This window comes from Cebidichthys violaceus, unplaced genomic scaffold, assembly GCF_023349555.1.
Source record: "Cebidichthys violaceus isolate CVI_PGR_0920_01 unplaced genomic scaffold, fCebVio1.0.p SCAF_4, whole genome shotgun sequence".
Taxonomy (NCBI): domain Eukaryota; kingdom Metazoa; phylum Chordata; class Actinopteri; order Perciformes; family Stichaeidae; genus Cebidichthys; species Cebidichthys violaceus.
The window spans coordinates 4,974,459-5,002,417 of NW_027176594.1; the positions used below are offsets into that span (position 1 = coordinate 4,974,459).

The window sequence follows — 27,959 nt, forward strand, 5'->3', positions numbered from 1 at the left end:
ATTTTAGGAATAACGCACTACGCTGTTTAAGCTTCCCCTTTAACCCAAACAACCAAAACTCAAACTGGAGCTACGATCAATAGTATCTTTGATTTGGAGTCAGCAGGGCCTTAAAACTCATTGAAGTGTATCTGGGGCGAGACAAAGGCAAAGCAAAGAGAGAAAGTGGCGGAGAGCACGCTGCCACGACCTGGAGGTCATTGGCAGTAGATAATCTGGTATGAGAACAACTGATAGCCTGTCAGTAATGATGGGGCCTAACGCTGGAGAAGAAAAAGGAGGGGAGCCGTAGAAGAAAGAAAGAAACCTACTGAGAACTCCCCTATGTTTTTTGTCATCTGTGGGCCAAATTAGGGTGAGAGGGGAGAGGAAAGAGGGGGAGGGGGAGGAGAGTGAAAGAGAGAGTGCAGATGGACCACACCGACTGACTGGTTGGACTAATGTGGACGTTTTCTCTCCGGGGTCAGATATTTACTCCTAATTAGCTGCAGGAATGCGACGCATGAGAGCGGAACAGATACGTTACCGTTTTGGCTGGAATTTCCTCTCCTTCCGTGGCATGCGCTGCTTTAACCTGATTAGGTATGGCACTTATCAGAGGAGATGAAAGCACTCAGGGGATTGGTGACGCATTGCTGGACACCCCTGCTCTGCTCCCACTTCACCCCCAATTTCACCACGACCCTCCCCGTGGTCATTACCGGTTGTGCCTTGTGTCATGGTACTCGGAAAACTGGGTTCCTGATTTACAGTAAGACTGACACCGTGCCCTCAGCGTGACACTTGTGGGACCGGATCAAAAAGAAGTTGTTGGGAATAAAACAAGCAGGGGAGACTTGCTATAAAAAATTATTTTTATTGAAGGAACTTAAATGAGATAAACAAGTTTTATGAGGCGAAGAGAGGGGCATGCTGTTGTCAGGAAGTGAGACAATTTCCATGGTGTGTGTACGCACGGGTTTCAATGCAAGTATCGAACCTGGCGACAGCAAGTCAGAGCAGATTTCGTGGTGGCACTCCAGCGCAGAGAAAAACTTGTGGCAAGCGCAGGCCTAACTTTCTGCTAATGATGGATTATAAGGCTTTAAATGTCAGATGAAGCTAGTTGGTATTGGCAGGCTGGGTGGTGGTTCAGCTTTAATCTGCTACATTTGTGGTTTCTTGACAAAAAGGGGCAATCCCGACTTTGGCACTTGGCAGGGATATGTCTGAAAGCCATGTGGTTTTAATTCGCTTTGCGGCATTTTTCTGGTGGAATACAAGGAACGCTAATAAAAAAACATGTTTTCTCAGTTACTTTCTTCTTGCCATGAATATAGTTTGGGTTTATTTTATTTGGCCAGGTTTTTACCTTTTAGGTTTTGAGATTTATGCCACCACCCCTAATTCGTTTATGGTGTTCACAACATGAAAAAACAACTGTTTTCATTTTGACTACTTTCTTCCAAAAAACTACTTTTTACCAATATAAATATTTTCAAAGGTTTTTGTGAATTTTCCAGAGTAACAGGGACGGTCATGTTATGCTCTGGTCCGCTGAAATAACTCAACAACTATCAAAAACTCAACAACTATCAAAATGGATTGACGTGATTTTTGGTACAGATATCCACACTTGGGATTGACCAATAATTGGCCTCGGTATTCACCATTTTTATGATTACCTGATTCTTTTTTTTTTTTTATCCGATAGCAAATAAAACAAATGTATTGAAAAATGCGTCGCTTTGGCTCTGATGCATCCCCCTGTCTCTGTCTGTAGTTGTAGTAACCACTTTGTAGTCTCACTCAATGTCCCACCACAGCTCTGATTGACATCTGATTGGTTACAAGTCACAAGTAATGGTCAATCAGGCTGCTGGACCACAGATGGGCAAAGACGACCGCAGACTGGAGCTGCTCCATTGAGCGAGCAGAGCGGTGTTGCAGAAGATATTATTGAAGATAATATTTACTGGTAACGTTAGGCTGATAGTAGTCAGTGGATGTAACTTCAGTTGTATGACAAATCCAAGGAGAGAAAAATGGAGTGAGACGACGCCTGGACGACGAGAGATGTGATTCATAACCAGATTATCATAGTTTGAGAAAGACGCAGGGCAGTATCAATACAGACATTCATACACCAGACGAATATCACATGGCCCCGTTCATATGAGTTAGACGTCACTCTGTTTGTCACTGTAAGTAGAGTGTAATTCAAACACTTCACTGGAATATCAGACTGTTTCACATCACAACTTCAGTCCATACTCTCCCTCTCTACTCTCCCTCTCCTGAACCTCACATAGCTGCTAGCATGCCTGTAGACTCTTTGTCTAATTTAAATGTAATTATTTATTCTAGCCTGTCTTCGCCACAAACACAATTCCATTCACCTCCATTGTATTGTATTGTTATGTTGTTTGGACGAACCAATCCCTTAATGTGCAGTCATGAAGCTTCTTGGTTTATGCGTGTGGATGACAGAAATGTGTTAACCTTGATGTTGAGGAAGGAGCTGGTGGTCTTCCTACTGATGTGGTTCTGAATTCAGGCTAAACATATATTTTTCAGAAATCCCCAACACAAACAAAATCAATCACCCGCTGTCACACAAACCACAAGTGAAGTGGAACGCCATGATTACACGCTTTCCTTATCAGTGTCCACACATAACTTCATTTTAAGAAAGATCATGAATATTCCTTCTACCCCAAATTGCTTTGCAATCTGTCTTCCTTCTCTGGCTGTATATTTTAGAGTGGAAGTGATGTCAGATTTCACTATTACTGCCGTACGCCATATGAGAGCTCTCACTTCTAAACGCAAGACCTACCTCTGCTTGTAGCCAGCGGCACATCTGTGCACCTTCTGTGGTGGGCTCTGCTTTGTGAGTATGAAGCAAGCTGATACGCATGATACACACACATGCTCACGGACGGCCGCAGGTGGGCCCCCAATGCGATAGCAACAACAAACGCCTTTCACTCTTTAATGAACAAACTCCATTCAGAGCATACTCCCAACTACTGATCACATGCACCACAACACCTGGACATGATGTCCGAGCAGACCGCTCAGCATTATGGGTGCCTCAGAGCTGATGGCTGCGCTAATGACCTGGATGGATAATGTGTAATGTGTGTTACAGTAAATGACAATGAGGTCATACCCTCTAATTTTCATTTTGTACCCCACACAGAGCTTGTTCCCAGCTCCTACTACTACAATTCCCCCTCTTCCCCACTTTTTAACTCTCTCACACACACACACACACACACACACACACACACACACACACACACACACACACACACACACACACATGCACACACACTGATGGTCTGTATTTGCTGAGGAGTTACTGGAACAGGCCACACTGAAGTCTGGAAGCAGAAGGACATCCAGCCTCAAAGCCTCCAGGTCTCACGGTTCCACTGATTGACCTGATGAAGACCAAAGACTCCAATCACTGAGTCGTTGTGTGCATGTGTGTGCATACAGTATGTGTGCGGGCACTGCTGTGTGTGCGTGTGTGTGTGTGTGTGTGTGTGTGTGTGTGTGTGTGTGTGTGTGTGTGTGTGTGTGTGTGTGAGAACATGTGTGCATGTGCGTCAACACCTGACCACACACATTGTTTGGATGAACCGCCGTTATCATTTGCACATTAGACTTTTGAAAATACTCCAGAAATTCTGGGGCCAAAATCCGTCTTGTCCTTTCCTTCCTGCTGGCTTTTTTTAAAAATCCCACACAAGAAGGCCCACATCAATGGTCTATCAAGTGTGTCTCTGTGTGTGTGCATGTGGAGATATATACCAGTTGGTTTTATCTGCTGCCTAGGTGGCACAGTACAGATGATGGGATGCTGCAAGCGCTGGAGTCCTGCCAGTGTGCCTGAATTTAGATACAGCTGGTTAGTAAATGTGCACTGACAGAAAGAGAGTTTCTGTCTTGTATCTCTACATGTCCTGAACACAAGTCTCTCATCTCTGACTTTGGGGATGCAAGTTAGGATTATTTTCATTGTTAATTAATCTGCCTATTTTTCACAATTCATTGATTAATTATTTGTTTAGTCTTTAAAATAGAAAATGTATTTTTTTTAAAGCCAATCAAAAATATAGTCCATAGTGATGTCTTCAAATTAGTTGACCTGAAATAAGACATCCCCATCAATGCAGTCCTTTGAATTTCTTTAATGTTTTTGTTCTGAACACCCACAACAACTCAAAGATGTGCAATTTGCAGTCATATACAGTAAATAAGAAAAATAACAGGGAATCCCCACTATTGTTATGCTGGACCCATAAATATGACGTGGCTCGAATTAATAATCAATTATCAAAACGGTTGACCTTTGATTTTCTGTGGATCAACTGCCAGTTGACAAATCAATTTTCACTTAAGGTTGACTTATTCAGCTTTCAACCATATCCCGCTGTCCTCATCACCATAGGATATAACTACAATATAGTTCTCATAGAACTTCTTATCCATGTTGGCTTAAATAAGTTAAAATGGCAATGTTGGTTTCCACTTCTCATATGTGATGATTTTAGTTTTTCTTCTGTTTTAAATTATTGTAAATTGAAAATCGTTGGGTTTTGGACTTTACCTTTGGCTCTGGGTAATCGTGATGGGCATTTTTCACTATTTACTGTATTTTCGGACAATTACAATAATAATAATTACCAGATTAATGAAATAAATTATCGAAAGTGGTATTAAAAATAATCCTTAGCTGTAGCACTGTCCTCTGGCTGACACCACTGTGTACCTCCTATCTGTATCCCACTGCACTGCTGACTAACTGGAGGCCAATTTTAGAGCTGTCTTTACCGCACACAAACATTTCCTCCTCAGCTCTTTATTTATTTATTTTTACAATATTGCACCAGCACTTTTCTTGGCATTTACATAGTGTTTGTTGCCTGCAGGCAACACCTTTCCCTCTCCTATTCCCATGGCTAATACCTATTTATATAGGAGTTTCTGATGTTTCGCTTCCCCATCAAACAAGGTAATGATGCCAATACTGTAAGCCGCTTTCATTCATCAAGCACACTGGCATCAGCTGAGTGATAAATCCACTCAATAGTGTGTGGGTGGTATGGGCTGCGTTCTCTGGGTGGTCATATTTTGGAAATGTGAAGTCCAATAAAGGTGTATAATTTGGAAGGGCATTTTCATCCAGCCTCTACCAGATGTACACAAAATGTCCTGAAGTAAGCAACGGGTCCAACACTATTAAATTACATTTACAGGCATTGTCTTCATATTCCCTTTGGCAGGTTGGTCAAATTTAATGAATTCCCTTTGGATCTGTTTGCAAATAAACCTCAGTTCTTCCAGAAAATTTCCCCGTTTGGCAGAAGATTCACTTTGTATTACTTGAACGCAGGAGGAACTCAAAGTTTGTGCCATGATGAATTTGGTGCTTGTAAGACAACGCACTCATTGCTTTGCTGGAAGATTTCCTCAGGATATCAGCCTGGGTTTCACTGTACACAACGCGACCAGCTTATGGATCAGAGAGACCCACTGAGAGGAGTGAGTGACAGAGGGCAGCAGGGAAGAAAGAAAGGAGCGAATGAGTGTTCTGGCTTCTTGACCTCTTAGCGTAAGAAGTCTTCTGAGTTCAAACTCCAGTGATTACAAGCTGAGCTGGTATTTAAAGTGCCCCCCCCCCCCGCCTCCCCTCCTCTTCTTTTCCTTCCCCCCCTTCACTGCAGACTTGTGTGAGCTGTGTGTGACAATGTCTACGACTTGAATATAACAGTACATACCACATGAACCTCTGTGTGTGTGTGTGTGTGTGTGTGTGTGTGTGTGTGTGTGTGTGTGTGTGTGTGTGTGTGTGTGTAGGGGTTTAATGGAGTAGGTGGGCAGGGTCAGGGGTTGCTTGGTGGGGTTCTGGAGCCAGTGGGCCTTCTCTATTGTTCAGGCTGGAGGAGCCAAAGGGGGGCAGCGAGTATTGATGCCAAAGGTATTGCCTGCTTACGGTAGGGGGTTAGCAATAAGTGTGTGTGTGTGTGTGTGTCCTTATATGTGCGTATGGGGACCTTTGCTCCAGGAGGAACCCACAAGGGGCGGGAAAGGGAAAGTAATTACAGATGATATAGGACCAAAGGGAGGAAATTGATTAAAGAAAATGGGTGACCAGGAAGTAAGCAGGGATCTTTGTTTCCTCTTCAATTAAACTGAAATGTCTCAGTGGTCTCGCTCTTTGAGCTGCGTGTGGTGGAGAAGGACTTTGGGGGAAGAGGGTCGAGAGTGTGGGGGTTCCTTTCTGCAGAGGGGAGGTGATGTTGATAGATGGAGGGACTCGACACCCATGATAGCCTCCATACGCCAGTCACTGTATTCATCTGATTAAAGTACGTTAGCTGTCTGCAGCTCGCACACATTAATGAATTAATGGATGGTTCCAGTGTATAACAATTTATTTTCATAGTTTTGGCCCTTGGCTTCTATTCAGCATTCTTAGTTCATTCACAGCAGGTGTACAGTGCGGATGTTACACCACAAACTCTGCTGATGTGCTCGTGCCAACAGCGTTTGCTGCAGAAGTTCCCTACTCCTTATGTGGTGTTTCCTAATTAAGATTAAACATTCATGCATGTTTGTTAAAGGGGGATATCCAGTTTGATCATCGTGGTTGTTTGGATTTTTTGAGAGCTCCTTTCCCGCCACATTTAACTGTGTAACCATTTGCTGTAAATGGTCAGTTCTTTGACTGAAATGCTTTTGGTAAATAGTAACATTGTACTCACCAATTTAATTGCATAAGTCTGGAAATGTGGCAACATTGCAACATTGAAATTGTATTTCTTTATCTTTATCTCTGCATGCTTTTCAGTGCCTTCATGCAAAATGTTACCTTAACAATTGGTAACTGACATACTATTTAAACATTTCTGTATATATCTCATCAGGAGTCAACATTTTTATGATCAGCTACGTCAGAGTTATACATAGTTGAAATCAGTTGGACAACATAAAGTTGACAGGTTTTCAAATGGAAACTGAAATCTGGGCGCCAGTCCATGTGATCAAACGTTTCATTTTTATTTGTTGAATTTTTTTTAACTGAAAAAAAAAATTGTGTGCAGGTTCATAAGCATGTGGAATTTTTTTTAATAAAATTCCAGTTTCCAGTTCAGTGTATCCTCATTCAAACCTTCAAGTAATCTCTCTCTTTCTCTCCCTCATTTACTGTTGCTTCTCTGTTACTTGCTTGGCAAATGTGAGTATACAGTTTGAATAGTTTTACAAGGCCAAGTGAGAAATAACAGTGGGGGGAGGTGGTGATGGTGGATGTGTGTGAGGGGGGGTTGGAGGGTAAAGAAAGAGAAAACAGGTTGTCAGTGTGGTTGAACAGCAAAATAGCATTTTCTCCCTCGGGCTCAGCCTCCACAGATGTTTCATTCAGGCCCCATGGCAGGGCCACTCTAAAAAGTGCTCCAGTCCCGACACAATTCAGCCCCTTTGTGCGCTGAAGGAGAGAAGCTCAGCCCACTGTTTACTGCTCGTCCACCCCCCATCCCCCTTGTGTAACCCCCCCCCCCCCTCGTGTTAGCAGGCGGAACAATTGGGGAGGGCCTTGCCCAGAGCTGGGGCGGTGTGGCAGGTCAACAGAATGGGCTGTGAATCCTGTGCCTCTGAATCCTCCGGGTGGGTGGTCCAGCTCTCTCCCCTCTCTGTGTCTCTCTCGCATACACATAGAAACACACTCTGCTTTCCCCTCAGCGATTAGCTCATCCACCGGGCCGGGCCTGGTGCTGGTGCCTGGGCTCTGATGTGGTGATAGGTGGCCCAGAGAGGAAGCCAGACGGCCAGTCTTTCTTCAGGAGTAGCGGACTCCCAGTTCCTCGTCACTGCGAGCTGGTCATGGACAGACCTGGTCAGGCCAGTCGGCAGGAGGGGCCTGCGGTGGCCCACGTGGAGCCTGCCAGTGACTGGGTGGCAGTTAACACTAATCCTGCTGCTGATTACCACTGGCACGGGGAAATAAACAGTAATAAATGAATCTACAAGGCTGAGCACACATACACCCTTACAACAACTCCACCCACACAGGACAAGTAATGCTGACACACTTGTTCAACGACACACACACACACACACACATTTATAAAAAAACAGCAGCATTACAGCAAATGACACACCTGTAAAAGGCCAGAAAAAAGTGACAACTACTTGTAATGATTACCAACAGAGCCCAAAAAGATGTACTCAGATGTTTTCTGCATTTCGACCAAAACCCAAAGATACCCATGTCCAACAAAGAAAAGCATCAAACCTCATGTTTGAGAAGCTGCAACCAGTGAAAATTGTGGCATTATTCCTTGACAAATGAATGAAGTTATCTGTCGGTTATCAAATTAGTTGCCGATTCTGTTTCTGTCGATCGATTAATCGGCTGATTGTTGCATCTCTAATTGCTCTCTCACTATCATCATGTCTTCCTCAGCCTCCAAAACAATTGCCTCAACATATTGTTATTGATCTTTCTTTTTTTTTTAAATGAAATACAACTTAAATACAAGGTTCCTATATGTTTTGTTGACCTTTTGTACCTCCTTTATTCTCATGAGAGAGGGAAATCGATTTAGTTCAAGTTAAATTTACCTTCAGCAAAAAAAAAAGAGGGGAACTGTCTTAACTCCATCTGGCGTTTTTCTCTTTTGTCACAGCGACATCTAGTGAGCAGAAAATTTACTGACAACAGTGGAAGTATTGCACCAAGTAACCTGTTTTGCAACACTGTAAGTTTCTCAAGAAAAAGACACACAGTTGTCTTATAACCTAACAATGTATTGCTTAGTGGAAATAAATTGAAAACACAAACTGACAAATTAATCCGTCAAACACTAAGAGGTCAATAATAGATGAAATATTTGCCCTCACAGGTGTTACAGCTGGCACAAACATGCCATACTGTTCATTTAATGAATAAATTTACAGTGAACCAAAATAGACGAGTACTGGTATTGTTGACTATGAAGCAACGTACCAACAGTATGTTTCCTCTAACTTACACCGTTTGAGCAACACTGTTTTTGGATGCATCCTGCTGTGGTCAGAGGCGTTGATCCTCTTTTTAGGGTTCTTTATAAACACGTAAAGCTTTGAGGCATTGAGGAAGAAAAGCAGCGTATGAAAGCATCACCTTTGCGCTCATAGCTTTTATAATACATATATATATTCTGTGTATCTACAATATCCCCAACTGCTGCTACCATCAAAGAAACTTACAATGCCTCGGATCAATCTTTTCTTCTTTGTCCTGGGTAAGGCTCTTTACATTTGTATCCATTTCTTTTTTAAATGCACCTGATTAAGCTGTATTAGATCAGTGTTTTTATCACTATCAAAGTATTAAGTTTTGTTGTCCAAACCTGGATTTCTTAAAACCTGGTATGATGTTCAGTATTTTTTAAGTAATTAATCGTAGATGGTAAAAATGCAGTGAAAGTTAAATTTAATGCTTAGTTTAATAAATTGAAAAGCCTGAAGCCAGAGTTTATGAGTAAAACATCATAAGACAAGCAGGGCCACACCTTAATATACAGTGCAGTACTTACATAGCTGGTTCCCTTTAGGGCTAGAGTTACGTTAAGTCTTGTAGTCTGGTGATGCAGTGCAGAGTTGATTTACAGATCAGCAAAGAAATTACTCTGCAGTAAAGTTTATTTTTGTGTGATCAATGTGATCAATTCTTTATTTATATATGCAAAGACACAATCAAATAAAAAATAAAAAACACAAGACAAACAGACCAAGAAAAACTTAAAGCTTCTTGAATCTGAACTTGTTTTATGCTCAAGCTTTAGTTATTTTTGTGTTCACCGGTTGTATAGTTTTGATAAGGCTGTGTATCTTTTTCTGCAGGTTTGGTTGTGCTTCCTGACATAGTAACTGAGACAACAACAGGGAACGGGCTTTCCACTGCTTCAAATAACTTAAGCAGTTATTCCGCCACTGTGACACCCCTCAACGCCACCACCAATGTCACCAGAACCACCAGCTACATCTCTGTCACTGTCATGAACACCACCGAGGGCAACGGCACCATCTTACCTTCAACAACAATGCAGAGCGGTGAGAGCTTATTCATGTTGCCTTGTGCGTACAGCCATAAGTGTTGGATTACCCAAAAATGATGCTTTGGACCCTCATAGTCAGCCAATTCATCATCATGTCTTCATTTGTTTATGGTTGTTCCTGTCTAAATCATTGTTTGATTGTGCTTAACATGATTCTCTGATTCAGGTGGGGGAAGCTCTAAAAGTACATCCCCAATCACCACACCTAAACCCATGGATCCTTCTAAAACCACAAAATCTGTCACCAAAAAAAAAAACAACCTCAATGACAAAAGTGAGTTGAGACTGCTAATTAATCAAACTATATTCAACAATTTGGGGCTCCTTAATTTGTCAGATTTGACCGTCGGTACATTACCAAACATTGTGATACTGTGGGTATATATTCCTTGTACGATAACAGTAAAAATCAAAAATAGTATATGCCAGGTATAATAAACAGCTGCATAGCCTGGAATAGGTGTACATGAAACAACTCAAATTATATTTATCTTGAGCATGAACCACATCACTTTGTGCGATGACAAATGATACAGTGGATACAGTGATGAATATAATTGATGCTGAAAGTGTAGCAATAGATATATCATCTTTGTCGGGTAATTAATGTCACTGTTTTCAGCTTGTTTTGCTGCCTCCAAGTGGCCAAAACAAAAATGTTAATGCAGCTTTAAACCAGTTAAACACTGATAAAGTCTGGAAGCAGCTTTCCCTTCTGACTGTATTATGAATAGCGGGTGAAATTTGACTAATCATTCAGACTAACTTCATGTTAAAGGGCATTGTTTGATTTGTTTTTCTCTTTTGAAATATAAACCGTATACGTATTTCTTTACAGAGACCACTGCCAAGCCAGCTAAATCGACAGCAGGTGACAGCACCGGTGAGTTACACTTAAATGTGCTCCAGCACAAGATATCAAGTGATATCAAACCACAATGTATTTTCAGTTCAGCCATAAACAGTAGATGTACGTTGTGTCTTTGTCTGGGGCCACATCGCAATGTAAACATTACTACAAACTGTATTACCTCCTTCAGGCATTATCATCCTAGTTGTGATCATCCTCGTAGCCCTTGGATTTGGAGTTGCCTGCTTCTTCCTACGGAATAAAAGAAGGGTAAGTAACATTAGCCATTTGTCTCCACTAACGCACCAAATAAGAAATAGTTTGATATTTTTGGAAACGTGATTATTAATTTACTTTCTCAGAATTAGACGACACAATTGATACCACACTCACCTTAGCTTAGATTAGAATGAATACTAAAGAGAGGCAGAAACAGCTAACCGCCCGCAGACATAAAAGTGTTATCAATCCTCTCATTTCCCAAAATGTCAAACCATTCCCTCCATTTTTGTCACTAATGTGTGTGCGCCTGAATCCCGTCTTTTTACAGCGTGACTCTATCAACTTCACCTCCAGACCGGATGAAGCCAACATCCCTCTCAGCACTGTGGAGCCGATTGATGCTGGACCTCAGAACGGTCAGTCCAACACACCATCATTATTGTATATCAACTATATCAACAGAGAAGATGTCACATTTGTATACAAGAAAACAATTACCCTTCGAACTTAAACAAATTGTGCTACTTTGTTGATGCAGAAATAATAGTATAAATCCTGATCCATGTATGCTTTTCAGGTCTGCAAACCTTTGAAAGTACAGAAACTACAAAAGAGCCAGAGGAACCAGAGGCCAAACTTGAAGTACAGGAGGAGCAGAAAGGTAAGAACAAACCTCTGAGAACCCGGATAAGATATCTGTTTTTAGCAAATCAAGTTGTGAACTTGTATGTGTTTTGTGGGCTAATTGTGTGCTGTCTTCCTTCCTCTTTCACAAGATCAGTTAAACTGAATACAAGGAAGTACAGTTTTTGCTCTCTCTACAGTCTAAATTAACACTGAGGTACTGTGAGACAGTGTGAATGACCTGCAGGCATGCAGAATCATTTAGTCTAATGGAAAATATGTTGTGCTCCACTCCAGGTCTTTGTCAGCCTAATACAAATATTAAATAAAATAATGTTACATTTTTACCATATGTCATACAACTTTGTCAAACCACAACATGTTTATGGATTGATTGTAAGCACAGTTGGTGTCAATTGTATAGGAAGGAGCAGCAGCTTGACTCAAGCTTGACTTGAAAAACAACTTTGTTGCGGATGAATTCAGATCAGATGAGGACTTTGACTTTAAGTTTCTGCGCAACTGACACTCAACAGTTCCTTACTTTAATGAGGGACAGGCTGAAAATGTGGCCTGCAGTACTCATGTCTACCACATGGTGGAAATGGAAGCCAAGTTAACAAATTACAAGCTCGTTCAGTTTGCCCTAACTGCAGCTGACAACTCACACCTCCTTCAGTGGTTCTTGAGCATGTGGTCATTTTGCCACATAAAATGAGTGTTTTTCAGTATAATTCAAACGCTTTTGAAATCAAACCATTGCCTTCATATGTAGCAAGTCAGAAAGTTTTTTTAAATCCAGATGTTCAGTAAATATTTGTGAATTCAAGATAACTTCCTCTATAATTTATGTGTATGCTAAATCTTTAACTAGACATTTGGTGTCATATAGAGTAATATGTATGAAAGCATAAGCTTGTTCTTGCCTTATTGTTCTGACATTTTCATTTGTTTGAGAATGAATTAAGTGTTTCTGTTTTACTCAGAGGTCTTCCCAGGCTGAATAAGAAAAGGTAAAATGTACATTTCATGTGTGGGCTTGCCTCCCTGCCCTAGGCCACTCTGTTCAAATGGACAGTGCTGACGGCCGCTTTGAAAATCAGCAATTTTTCAAATGGTTCTCTTCTTCTCATTGGAAAATAATTGAAATTGTGTGAGCAATCAGTGCAGGTGCAGTCAGATTTGTAATCATGGACCTGGGTTTGTTGCTGCTGTTTGGATTCAACTTGGTGGCAAGAAGAACAATCTGATTTGACTGATGATGACTGCTTGTCCAGTGCACTCAAACCCACTTGTTCTTGGCAAATTGTGAATTATTCAATCTGATACAAGATTCTCCCCCAAAGTTCAGTACAACATGGCTGGTCTTTGTCATTTTATACCAAAAGATACTAAAGTGACAAACAAGGCAAAACATGTCAGTTAGTCAACTTTAATCAGAATTGAGTGGAGCAGGTAAAACGTATTTCACCAGCAGTTGAATGTGTCACTTCCTGTGGGTTCATTGCAAATACTTCTTCTTCTTTCCTTTACAACATAAATAACAGTCTCATTGAGATATAAATACATCTGATAGTTGTTGAGAAATATCAGAGAGAGTTTAATCGTTTAACTTAACTTACCTTAAGTGAAAAACTCCTGTATGGTTAGTGCACCCAGTTGTTCCCAAAGTGTTAATTAATAAAAAAAAATGTTTTTGAAAAGGCCAAGTTAGCAGTTTCCCCCTGCTTTTAAGTGAAGATAACTGCCACCTGACTCTATCTCAGCATGGACATGTGAGTGCAATAGAGCTATTTATTACATTATTTAAACCAATGACTTTTCAACATAACACAAAGTAGCAACTACAGATCACGTGTCCAGTCTTTTACTAAAGCATAATGTAAAGTCAGTCAGATCCAGAGTCCACCTGTAATAATTTGTCTAGTCATCTGCCAAAAAACCAGACAGATATGATGATTCTCTGATGGTTGGAAAGTCGCTCGAGGAGCCATCTTACTCATGACAGAATTATGTCTAGAACAACGGTCACCTTCCTCTCTCCCTTCCTCTCCCCTTCCTCTCCGCTTTCCCTCCACCTAACCCTGTGTCAGATAATGATGGGGCTGCCCTACTTTCCCACAGCCTCCAACAGCTGCATGGCTGTGGCTCATTAGGAACTGGTCAGTAATCAGCCGCCTCATTAACAACATGGTCGCCCCCTGAAATGCCTTCGCCCGAAAGAAATCCCCCCCTGACTGTCAGAGAGGGTGAAACCGCTTGAGGCTATATGGGTGGAAATACTGTTATTATGTGGGTGCTAAGTACAGAACGTGAATAGCAATCTGCAATGTCATAGAAGTTAAAATTATGTCCCAACAACGTTAGACAATTAATGTATTGCAACAGTCTTACTTCCTATTAAAAAGGCATGAGATAAATGTTGGGTTTTTCCAATTTATTCCATTATGACTTAAGCTGTGTGATGTTTTAATTCATCCACATATTGTTCTGTCACACTTCAACTGGATTCAGGGTAGGAAAAACAGTATTCATGAAAACTCAATGTGGTTTGCTTTTGTTGTCCTTCACAGCTGAGGCTGGCAAATCTGATGTTGATCCCAGCGCTGAGTCTGCGGCTCCGGTGCCAACCCCAGACAGCTCTGAGGACAAACCCAAAGAGGACGTCGTTGAGCAGAGTCCCCCCGCACCGGTGGAGCCGAGTGTGGAGGAGAAAACCGATGACGAAGGCGTCGTCTCCAACAAGACCTCTGTGGAGTCGCTGAAGGAGACAAACGAGAATAACAGCAACAATGCTGCCTTCAGTCAGACTAGAGGTTGGTATTTAAAGTTTGTCATTGTTATTCCTTGTACTATCTGAGATGTTTATTAGCTCACAGTCACACTAAGATTACCAACAAACACTCATCTACTGCTTATACCGTATGTGTTCATCCATTTAGGATTGAAAAAGGACAGTAGTGACCTAAGTTTGTTGACTCTACTGTAAACCTGCCTGGTGGTTAAAATTGCACAATAATGACAGAATGACAGCTCCTTTTTTCATAGGTCAGTTCCAAATTGCTGCAACATGCCTCATTTCAACACATTTTCCGCTAATCGGGTGACAAAAACAAGAACTATGCAATCATTCACTTTGTTAATTTTCTGGGTGTACTGTGTATACCTTGTTGAGTGGAAATTTACTGTGCAACATTAAAAGATTCTTCCAAGTTTGTTGCTGACTGACAAAAATGATTATTGGTTATTAGTAATTGGTCGCTGTATCCTCTCCATACTGGCTGTAAAACGATCCCTTCCTAGTGGTCCTAATGATTCGTTGACTCTTCTGTCTAATTTACAGTGTAAGAAAGTAATCAGGTCACATTATATTAGTTTTTTCTTCAGTTTAACATCATGATTTGCATCTTTAAACCACCCTCTGCTAACCCCTTGCTTCTTTTAAACAGATACGAAGAGGAGCATCAACTTCTGGGACGTTCCTCTCGATTGTCCGGTGTGAGACATTTCACCTATCTGCACCTGTGCCGTTCTTCGGGAACTCGGTAAGACCACAGTGGACAGACGTTCTGCTGCAGCTGCTGCAGCTGCTCAGCCAGCTCAGGTGTAACCCCCTCCTCCCTACCACACACCCTGCCCTGCAGGTCGGCAAGCATCATGAATGACCACTGGGAGTGCTGTGTTACAGCTTCTCGTCCTGTATTAAAATATTAAAAATAGAGAAGTCATAACCATTAAATCTAAAATTATAAAGTGTGCTTGTCTCCAAAATTGTAAATCACATTGACAGTCTGACATACAGTAGTTTATAAATATATACGGGAAGCTGCACCCATAAACTTAGCCGCTCTGGTCGTTGAAAAAGTCAGTTTCACAACATACAGTATATCATTCAAAGTGTTACTACTTTACTTTTGATTGCTTTGCTAATTGATTCTTTTTCATGGCCTTTTTTGTTTGAAGTAGCTATAGCTCTGTCAGCAATAATATTACATCAATGTCCACTTTTTAGCATTTTCCCGATCTATTAACTGCGTTTCACAGTCTCCATCTACATTACGATGTGACCACTCTTAGGTTATAAGCAACTCAATCCACGGATGAAGGGAAAAGCTCATAAGTAGAAAAGCTTGTAAGTGGCTCTTGAATTGAGATTTTCTTATTGAAACGATGCTTTTCAGGGTGAAAACTGAATCTCCATGCTCATCTACAGGTCTATATGCTCTAAATAATTGGGGGAAAAGCAATTGTTCCTTTACTTAATTAATGCACCTCTATTCCGTAAACCACACTTGGCATCATTCCTTCCTCCTTGTGGTTCCTCCATGCTCTATCTGCCACTGATGGATGAGATTCCTCTCACACCAGTGCTAACATGGGCCCTCTCAGTCTAATCATCATGTGCTGCAGGATGTGAGGCCCGCATCTGCACCTGCGCTCCCTCTCTCTTCCTATCTGCTCAGAAACACTCAGAGCCGAAGCCTGAGGCCCGAGGAATTCACACCGCTCTTAACAGCTGATGATAAGCTCACATCTGAGGGGCTAACCGCCCTCAGATGCTCCGTGTTAGCAGTCACGGATCATCTCCGTTCCTACAAAAACACCAGCTTCAGAAATCCCTAACAGCTCCCACTCAGCAGAGGCACTCAGTTTTAATTCTGAAGGACTTCAAGATAAATTAAAGGATAACCATGAAATCTAATGAGATTTGAATTTATATTATTGTTATACCTGTGACATGATCTTCACCTGACAAACATGACCTTTAGATATTTGTCCAAATGCACCCATTTTGATGTGGCATTAATAGTAGGAAACCCACAGGTGTTTCTGTTAACACTAATAATGGATCAGTTGTATTGAAGTGTCTCAATAAGCCATGACAGTGTTACAGTGAGCCAGCATGCACAGCAGACATGTCATAGTAGGAAAAGCACAGGTGCATCTAATAACATTAACGATGGGGGAGGACCAGGTATTGTGCATCGTGGCTCATTGGCCGAGCTTACTGGGACACTTGATGGAACGGAGTCATCATTCATGTTATCAATCTCACCCGTTTTTTTTCCTGCTATGACATGTCAAAATGTCTGTGGAGAAAAAAACCCTCCATACCAGCTGAATTCAATTCAGCCATCATAAATTTGATTGTGTGCTTTCACTTCTGTATTCATTTTAAAAGGTACTGTGGATTTTTTTTTTTTTTTTTCATTTACAAAATGATTAAAATCAAGCCCTGAATAATAGCTCAATTGACTTTTACCTAGTAACAAATGGACATGTGAATATGCTCTCACCATCTCATTCCTTTGTTGTATTGGTCAGTTTGATGCAGACTTCTATTGGGTATTTCCAATCCTCTGAGCTTCGAATATTTGTGAACAGCTACTCTCTCTTATACCAAAGCCATTTTTTTAGATGAATGACGTCTTGATGTATTTCTGTCTGATGGTGTCACGTTTACCAAAGAAAAGCAGAAGTTCCTATCCGACAAGATCCTTCCGTTTGCAGAAAATATTTAAGGTGTCAAACATGCTATTGATGGACCAGTTCTCAGTATCTTGGAACCAAAAAGTTGAAAACCTGTGGTGATGAATTTTAAATTGAGATGTATTTGTCTGTAGTCTGGAGGTGATAATTAAACTCATTGTAAAATAAAATGCCAATCATGTCCCTTGTAGACTGTGAGAGACTGAAATGTTGCAGCTCTCAGTATAAGTCTTCCTTCAGAAATAAAACAGAGAATAACGCTATTTGAAACAGAGAAGAGAAAAGGAAAAAGAACTCTTCACTCATTCCCACCTGGTTTGGGAGGTGATGAGCAAGCTGGAGACTGAAGTTAAAAGGTGGCTTACCATTCTGCAGTTGTGGATAATGGATATGAGCTGACAGGTCATAAACTAAACCAGCATAATTAGACCTGGGACTTTACTGTGTTATTTTCCAGTCAGAGCTCAGCTTTCATGTTTGATAGCTAATGTTGGAGAAAACTGTCTGCGGCCTCAGATGAATATTTCACAGCACGGAGGAGGAAATTGAAGGAGAGCGGCAGAGTGAGATTTGACTATGTGAGACAAATAAGGTTAGTCGTTAGCTTGAAGCAGCTTGTTTTATGTGCAGATTCTCTTTTTGTGAAGGGGCTGCTGGTTTTGCTTCAGAGACAGGTCATGGAGCCGAGGAGGGTCAAGGATCTGAAGCTGAACAAAACGTTTTTGTTTGTTACTCAAAAGCCTTTGTATGTGGACTTGTGATCATAAATGAGTCCTTATACTGTATGTCCTTTCATTGCTCAGGATAAACAAGAGTTTATATATGAATTGACTCATTTTGCTTTGTAGCAATTTGTCTCCTTTTCCTGCTTTCTAGTTATAGCAAAAGTTACAATTTCCTTGGCCGATATAACAGGTGTAAACGCAGATTTATCGTTTGCAGGATGACAATGGTGCATGTGGTGAATACAGGATCTTTATAATAACAGTGAAGGGAAGCTTCCTGCGTCTGTGGTTTGATGTGGTTAAAACTGGCAGGTTGGCCATTACACCTGAGCAGCTTTTCAGAAAGGAGGGACAACACAGACTGAAGAAAACAGCTGGTGGAGGCTGGTTCTTCTCCTTCCGCTCATGACTTCCTACCACAAAACATCTAGTTTTGGGCAAGAAATTGAAAACTTGTAATTGCAAAGTTGTGAAGATAGCTATTAGACTTGCATCATTAAAGGACTGTGTCCGGGTTGTACTGTACAAGCAGTTTTGAGGCAGAGGATTGTGTGTCTTTTCGCTTTTTTTTGTGTGTTTATTGTGAAATTATATATGTTGTCGTACCCACAAGGTAAAGTACACTCATGTACCTGCGGTTTAAAGCAAAGATAGGCTCTTTAATAGCACTTCATGTTTGATAGCATAATGTTGGTGCTGGATTAAAATTAATAAACAATAAGTTTGTGTTATTCATGATTAGGAGAAAAGGATTGGCAACACCACAGTGGACATTGTTTTCTTAAGCAATATTCTAGTGTAATTGTGAAGTAAATAAGACCTGACATGTCATATCCAAATGGAATGCTCATTAATTTGATAATCACTAGTTTGATAAATAAAAGCATCACCTCTTAGACGTTTTGTTCTTTCTCATCAGTGTTTTGGGATACACAGTGATTCTCATCCTGGCATATAGAACAGCAGCCTTTCAATGCCTTTCAGCATTTGGTTTATCAAGGCTTTGTAAGATATATATACTGTATGTAAAAGTAAAACAAGTTATTCCAGTCATACAAGTCTCAGTTACTGGAAAAAAAAAGTACATTTTCTGAAGATAAATATCGTGTGGACAATGGGGTAAAGGCACTGCTTAGCCTTTGTAGTGATCACATAAAGCTGCTCTTTGGAGCCTTCAGGTATACTGTGTTAATGCAATCTTGTAAATGGCTCATTGTACGGGTGGAATATGATTTCAAAAAGGTAAGAAATGCAGAGGTCCCTTCAAAAAGAATCCAAGGCACACTGTAGGGTTTGAGCAAATTGAAAATGTCTTTATTTTACATGGCAATATGTATTTAAAAAGACCAAGGCATTGTGACCAACATGGGTCTTCATCTGGGTCATTATCAGCACTAACTCGCGAGCTAGCTTCTACTGAAAGATTTATTGTGTGTATGGAAGCAATAGCTGAAGTTGAAGCATTTAAAGAAATACTTGTTTTTTTGCTGATATTTAGATAAGATGATGGATACCACACTCTCATGTGTACAAGAAATGTGAAGCTGAAGCCAGCAGCCAGTTAGCTTAGCTTGGCATAAAGAAGGTACAGTGTTACAGGGAGTTATGTTCTGCACTTTCTTTTTTTCTTTACTTTAACGTTAACTTTTTGAGGGCTTTCAAGGAAATCAGGTTGTATTTGTAGTTGAATCCCTGAAAATCTTTGTCAGTAACAGAGCTGTTGGTGGTACAACTTGCTGTGGCAAAGGTAAAGCTGAACAAAGAGCTCAGTTTCACTTGTTAAAGTTAAAAGTATTTACTAGTCATTCCAGGCATACAAGAATGTATGCCTGAAGAATCCAAAATATGAAGAGAATACGTTATGTTTGACCTTTGACTTCGACTTCCCTTTAACACCACATCAACAAACAATTTAGTTGAGTTTGTGAAACTGAGCCCCTTATGAGGTCATGGCATGCTTTTGTAAAGAGGAAAACAAGGCTCAGACAATGACAAATGAGGTCAATCTGATCGTCTTCAAACTGAAAACAATGCAGAACCTTTCAGCGTGATGTCATTAGACATGAACAACAGTGTGTGCTTGAATGCATACTGTATTTTAGCCTCTCGGGTTAGCTCATGCCCTTTTATCAAAACCAACTTGGGTGCGTGTCCTCTACGTGCTTTGCTTCCTCGACCTGCAGAGGTTTCTTGGTTAAAGTCCTTTCCAAAGGTCATAGGTCAAACAATCCAAATTAAAGGGGACACAGTGACTGCAGGAGAATAATGTGGCCTCAATGTCAGAGTCAACTGGCTCACATTCTTTGCCTGTCATTGAGCAAGTCTCTGCAGAATTGGATGCGCAGCGGCTGTTGTGATTTGTAATGCAAACCAAGATGCATTTCAACAAATGCCGCTGCACATGACAGAACAAAAGAAAACAATATTTGTGAGAAATTTGGATACGAATAATTGCTTACTGAGCTCAATGTAAACTTAATGTAAATAATTCCTTCTCCACCATTCACCCAATACTTTTATATGTTATATTCAAGCATACGATTTTGTACGTTTTTTTTCTATCCTGTCGCAGGAAGCAAGGTAAAATGAGCGGCCACTTAAAAAACGTACTTCTACTTTCCCTGACCAACATCCTATTATTTTAAGAGATGTCAAATTATGCCAAGCCTTGACCTTCCCTATTTACTCTATAGACATTTTACAACTAGTGTCACATTTTCTAGATTCTTCCTTTGTACTCCAGTCCATACTTTGGCAGGTGAACCGCAAAATATTTAAAGGGCTCAATTTAGTAGTGCATGTTTCACTTCTTTACACCACGCTGCCAGTCTCTCAAAGAAGGAAAGGAAGGAGGGGGGGTTACATAGTGAAAACAATTTCTAGAGATTACAGAAATAGAGTCAGCACTCCAGCCCCACAATGTTGAGTCACAGTGGGTTAGTTGCTAACAATCACACCTTAGACACTTTGTGATTTATTGACCGTGTTGTCTTTACTCTGCCTAGTTACCAATGCTTTGTTCTTTTTTCGCAGCGCATCTTCTATAAAGAGGAAACATCTGTCTAGTTAATGTCGAAGTAATGACAGGTTACTGTGGTTTGGAAATTTGTCATGATTACCGGTGCACAAGCCTTTAAGACTTGTTTGTGTTGCTGGTTCCCCCGGGAAAGGATTAGATCAACGTCAACATTATGTTGCAGAGAATAAAGAAATCACTTATCTCCATTGCCACACAAAAATGTGTGTTCAAGTTTGTATTCGCCATAACAAATCAGTTATTTATAGGTTCTAAGGAGTATAATTAAGGAGTAAGCTAACATATTTGTCATGATTGAAATTTTAGAAATCACCAAACCTACTGGGAAAGTAAACAATCACGCTGGCGGTTGGGACAGCAGTGTTTTGGGTTAAATGCCAGCATGCTCACAATGACAATTTTAACAGAAATCAGGTAACTAAAGTCACTAAACTTCACTCTCTAGGTACCTTGAATAGCTTTACTAAATTTACCTTCCAACTATTGTCAAGAAGCTAGCTTGGTAAAGTTGGCTCTAAAAACATGAACACAGCATGAAGATGCATCCACTTTCATGTCGACGCGACCAGATCCCAACGCAGCTGACTCTTTCAATGACCTACGACTCTGAACCCCATGAGGTCTATAGTCGTAGGGACAATTTCCTCTCATGTTATCCTCTCCAGGCTACTTTAAACATTCCTGGCCTGGCTTTATGCAGTTGGCAGGACTACTGTGATCAGGAGGCCTGCTGACAGACGGACATTCATTCACCTGCTGGTATCGCCTCCGGCATCGACTCCACATTCCTCAGGCAAACTGTCACACCGGGGCTTTATTACATCTCTGTCTCTCATCCTTCACACACAGTTTTAAGTGAACTCAGGTGGAATCTCAGATGATGCTGAATGAAAGTTCCCAAAAATGTTAAAACTGTAGTGTCCTTTCTTTCGATGTTACTCAGTTGATGTTGAAACATTCATGTGGAAACAGTGGGAAAATGAAATCTGCACATTGAGCCTGATGAGTATATCTACACTACAATATACACTATGTATCAGTACAAGGTAACAGGTGGCACTGCAAAAAAATTATCCAATGCTGATCCTCTCTATAATTTGATAGGGAACACCTGAAATTCATCAGATTCAGGTCATCCTGTGGGACGTTGTGATGTAGTGACAGGGCTAGTTGGTAAATTATTGTAGCTGGCCAGCCAGGAACATTATGACACTAGTCAGTCAAAACAGCTCTCCAAGCTTCTTTCTATCTTCATGTTTGTGCCCATTTACTCCGCCTGGCTTTTTATTCTCGGGATTCCTTTAATTTAGCGTAGAGTTATCAAAGGGGCTAGCAAGCTTGCTAAGCTTGGTCGCTAATGTAACAGTAGGTCTTTTTTAACGTAACAAGGGTCAAAGTACAGAGGATATCGTTAGCTTTACAGATTGCAAAACCTCTTTGAGGCAAATTTGTGATTTGTGACATTGAGCTTGATTGACTTGACTTGACTTAAGTTAATGCAGTTTATTTAAATTGTGAAATCAAACAAAACTAATAATATAACTTTCTCCATTTTTGCCTCTCAAGCCTTTCATCCCCTTGAAGGTCAGAACTGTCATGATTACCTTCTATCAGTCAGCGGCACAAATTCATCTGTCAAAGTTCACCAAAGTTGAAGTCATTATATCATATAGAAATATTTTACACTATTGTAACTACCATCTTAAACTCAGACATGTTACTTTCACTTAATTAATAAGAGTATGACTTATATTCCTGTTCTACTTGAATAAATTTAGGATTTTGTTCCTTACATGTTTACTTATTTTGACAGAATTCTAATCAACTAATATTCAAATGATTTACAGCTAAGCCATTAAACTGCATTATTGTTTTCTGTGAACAACATCACTTGTTCTGGTTCAGGAAACTTAACCTTGAAGTATCAATCCGACAATTTTATCGCTCCAGTTGTTCCAACTTCTGTTTTTGTGCACAACCCTTGTTGTGCTCCAATAAAGATATTCATCCCTTCACAAAATACATATATTTGCAATGCAGTGACGCATGACATAATTTCAGCAGCGGAGAATTAAGTGAACTTAAAATTTTTATTTTCAACCCTTTTTTCCCCTCAAAAAGGATGGTTAGAAACGTCTTGTTTGCCTCAGATGCCACATAAGGAAGCAGACAGAACAAAACCTCAAAAATGGTTTTCACAAAGTCTTATTGCTTTACTTGAATGGCATTTGTAGGTTTTCCATTTGTAAGTGACTGAAAAGGAGGAACATCCTTGCATGAGATTTAGTTCAGCATTTTCTTCCACACAACTAAATCCCCCTTGGAATTCCCAATCTTTCAGCAGCCAGGTTTCACTATAGCAGCTAACTGGTCTCCACAGATCCCTATCTATCCCTGTGGCTCAACTCGGCATAACTGTGTAGACTAAGATCAATGTGAAGTCTTACCTGCAACCTGAGCCTCAGTAGTCACATTACTGATCTAAAACCAAACCCCTTTATATTGGATGCAGTTCAGATTAGCTCGTGACAAATTTGAGAGAACAAATAACCACTTTGAAATAAACGATTGAGTTTGAATGATTGTCAAAAAGCAACAGACCAGTTAGCCCCTACGTTTTAATTGAAGGCTGTAAAGTGTAAAATGTAATAGAAATGGCTAATTATGTATTTATTCAAACAAATATTTGGATAAATCCCAAGATTAACCCTCCCTGTCCCACTGTCAGATAACACTCAAGGTAACACTGTGTTTTGCAGTCGCTTATTGGTTAAGCATAAATCACATCAATAGGTGTGGAGAAGATTATGTTAGTGATCCTCTCCCTCAAACAGATGTCTCTCCATAGAGGTCAAAGGTCATGGCAAAGGCCACATAAACTTGGTCAAAGCAGAAGTTACAAGTGGAAAAAGCAGTTGATTGCAGGACGTGTGACTGTGGGACAGGACACATTGTTTTCATTGTTCTGTGCCTTTTTCTTCTGTCTTTCAGATTGAAGAAGTGACCGCAGTGAAGAAGGACACATCTGTTCTTAGGTGTGAGAAATCTAGTGGGCTGTTTCCTCCTTGTTGGAAACAAATTTATTGTGACACAGCAGCTTTTTCAAAGTTAAACGTCAGCTTCAAGCGTTTTAAGCATTTTACTGATTGAACTGAATTTGTGTTTTGAAAACAATCACAATTTACCGGGTTTGTATACTAAATGTAATTACTTTTACAGTATTACACTTTTTATTTAACCCCACCCCACACACACACACACACACACACACACACACACACACACACACACACATTTAGCATGTATAAACGGTATATAAACATATGATAAATGGTTTAATAGAGTAAAATACTAATGTAATACTATGAAATATGCTGACAAATACTTTACATTAATTAACCTTAATGTTATTTTGTCACATAAGAGTATTTTTGGTACATATTTGTAAACTATGATAGTATGATACATAAATAAACAGGATAATATAGGATTGTAAGATTTAAATCAGTGCTCTTGTTTCAATTTTGGATGCAATGTTATTTTTTGTAGATCCTGCATTTTGCTTTTCCATGCTGTTCTCATTCAGTAGCACTTTCCGTTATGCAAAAAAAATTGCCATGAATGACATAAATGTATTAAACAAAAGTATTCTAACCATGTTCTATGTTTTTTGCAATTATATACCATTAGAAATTATGGATTTACAGTTTGTATAGAGGTTCTGATTAATCTTGGCTAATCTTTATTTTTACTATTTTTACTATATATTTAAATGATTCTTTTGCTTAGAAACCTAACTAAAAATAACTTGATTAACATTATATAACACCATGTAACCTTTAATAAAGCATTTAAAACTTTATCCACAAACGATATTCAGAAGTTTCTAGTTTAGATAAATAAACCGTTTATACTTGCACCCACTGAAATACAGACATAACTTTTCTTGTGTGTCTTTGGCCTCAGAAAATAATGATTAGGTCAATTAGCATTTGTTCAGTCCACCATGCTGTTCTTCTGCTGCTCCCCTGCTGACTTTCACCAACTGTTCTTTTAGATCGCCCCCGACTCATTTTACTGTAAGTGCAAACATGAGCTCCAGGTGCAAACATATTTAGTTCAAAGTGACAGTGTTAAAAGACAGGAATCCCCCGGCACTGTGTTGTACACATTCCTGGGCCAGTAGCCGGCTTTCTGATTGTGGAACTGGTGTCTTGTAGTAGACGTATATTAAGGTCATTATTGGTGCTAATTAAACCTTTAACAGAAGATTAATGGAAGATGAATCTTTTTTTCATTTGCTGTGGTTAAGATAAAAACAACTGCTATTTAACACACAATAAAGCAAAATGAATTGCTGTGTGGCGGTTCAGCTCATCACTGAAGGACTTATAAATATGGATCTGGGGTCCTGTTTAATTTCATGCGCCATATAATATTTTTATAATTTCCATCTACAGTGATGTGTTGCCCGGTGTTTGGGTCTGATCCAACTGCTATATCCAGCCTGTTTCCATGGGCTTCCGCTCTCCTTTAAAGACAAGTGATAGCACCGGCCTATATCAATCCGCTCGCAGGATGCTTTAATCCACCATTAAGAGGATGAAATGTTGCACTGAGCTTGCGGTGCAGCAGTGACGGCAGGAGCGGGTCTAAATTTTGTGCGCGTACCCCTCAAACCTGACCGCAGTCATGGACACCATGCACCAAATCATCCAGTGCAGCAGAACACAAACCTGTTCCTCCTCGGAAATGAATCCAAATGTCTCAGGTCTCAGTATCCTCTATTTATATGCTGTGTATATTTACAACGGGCCGGATGATTAGGATGCTAGCGAGTAATGAAGAGAATGTGCGGGCAATCTTCTTCGGCTATTCTAAGGAGTCAAGAAGTTTATCAGGGGTGAGACACCTTGCTGATGTCATTTCTTGTTTTCAAAGAAACTGTCAGAGTTACTTCACACATTCTGCAGGTGATCCTTTAAAAAGAAAACATATATAATCAGTTGATCTCAGAGAAATTGAGATCTCTATCTCAAGAGAGGAGCAAACGGAAACAACAAGAGAGAAGACAACCAGCACACATAACTGAGTCACGCGTAGTCAATGCGCACACACAAGCAGCAGCACACCAATATTTCTGTATCTACTATGTATTTCATTAAATCTATGTGATGAGAAGTAGTGGTAAGCTTGTGTTGGGAACCAGCCCAGCAAACACTAGTTTTAAAATTGAGAAGAAATGTAAAATATTACTTAAATTTCAAAAAGAGCGTCCATATAAATAAAAAAAAGTATATAGTTCTCTTCTTGTGAAGGGAGTCAAGCACACAACGTGACATGATAATCAACTGCACAATCATTAAACATAAAAAAAGCTTGATGCAGGAAGACAAGGTTTGGGGTTTTCTCGATAATGTATCAAGATAGTGGGGAAGGGCTGAACCCAAGTACCAAAATATCCCTGGTGTATCTGTTGGTGTCTTAAAACGTGGTTTAAATGTATTTTTCAGTTTTTCCTATGAGTTCGCAATAATTAATATATTATCTTATTGAACTGTATGTGGAGGTAGCAGTTATGCATGTGTGTGTGTGTGTGTGTGTGTGTGTGTGTGTGTGTGTGTGTGTGTGTGTGTGTGTGTGTGTGTGTGTGTGTGTGTGTGTCCTGTAGAGTAGCTCTGATGCTGCAGACCTTTACCTGGATATGGCCCTCTGTATTGTCTCCAGGGACAACCACAAACTATCAGTGACTCATATCAAGTGCCCTGCACAGCTGGACTGAGCTGTCCATCAGCTGTATGGATGCTTGAGATGCTCTGGAGCGAGAAGAGTTATGGACAAGCCCAGAATGTGAAGAATGATGATTAAAACGGTTTCCTTTGTAACAAGAGAACATCCATTAAAGCGTCTGTCAGTGTGCTAAGTTGAGGAATGTTGTAATGATTTAAGTTCACTAAGTCATTTCCTCACCAATTGCATCAACTAAATTGTTTGAAGTCCTATAAATACTTTCATATTTTATTTTATTGTTGAGCTTTTGGTGTTAGACAAGTCTATATTATATCAAAATTTTTAAATGAGGTCATATTTACAACCTGTGACACATGATTTAAATAATGACAGTTATCCAGTGTTTGTAGCCTACAAATGTTGTCTAATCAAGGTAAGATAGATAGATGATGGATGGATGGATGGATAGATAGATAGATGAGGCACAGGCACATTTAGCTAACTCTAAATCAGCATGCTAGGCTAACATTCTAATAATGACAATGCCATTCTGTTGCTTTGGTCAAAGTTTAATACCTGTTAGGTTCCTCGTCAGCTACCAAACATTGAAACAGGAAATACAAAGGTTAGAATGTTTATGTTGTCAAGTTTGACAAGGTCTATAATGTTTAGCCTACCATGTTTGCCATCTTAGTACTGAATGTTAGCATGCTAACTTTTGCAAATTAGTAATAAACACAAAGTAAAGCTGGGCATAACCCAAGGATAAACCAAAAATACAGAACAAATTAAAATTATGATGGAGCTAGTTGAAAAGATAAACGCAGAAACAAGTCACGAGTTGGTGAGACTAACTTGTTAGTGAACAGTTACTTTATTAGCCTACAAATACAGCAGCCGTGGAACAACATTATCATTAATTTGGAGTTGTATTTGTGGCTACTTGGAAGGTAAGTTCAATAGTCACTCTTATAACTCTTTTTGTCTCCACCTATTCCTTTGGGAAATACCTGGCTCTTTATGCTACACTATGTTCCCCAGCTAATTGCAAAATGTGTCTGTCTATTGTTTGGTGCCGAGCAGGAAGTGTACGGTCCGTTTTTAGAGCCTTTTTGCTGACTGTGGCTCAGACGGCAGAGCGGGCCGTCCCTCAATCAGAAGATCTACGGTTAAATCCCCGGCTCCTC

General features: G+C 40.1%; 1 protein-coding gene across 1 annotated transcript; it reads left to right on the forward strand.

Annotated features, from left to right (window-relative positions):
• The first annotated feature begins 9,137 nt into the window (after nucleotides 1-9,137).
• si:dkey-27h10.2 (uncharacterized) lies at nucleotides 9,138-24,700 on the forward strand. The gene is made up of 10 exons (XM_068727183.1): nucleotides 9,138-9,278; nucleotides 9,880-10,089; nucleotides 10,261-10,368; nucleotides 10,933-10,977; nucleotides 11,135-11,214; nucleotides 11,495-11,582; nucleotides 11,744-11,827; nucleotides 14,364-14,606; nucleotides 15,240-15,335; nucleotides 24,034-24,700. Exons 1-9 carry the CDS (start codon nucleotides 9,245-9,247, stop codon nucleotides 15,290-15,292), a joined length of 945 nt encoding a protein of 314 aa, XP_068583284.1. The 5' UTR covers nucleotides 9,138-9,244; the 3' UTR covers nucleotides 15,293-15,335; nucleotides 24,034-24,700.
• The last annotated feature ends 3,259 nt before the right edge of the window (nucleotides 24,701-27,959 follow it).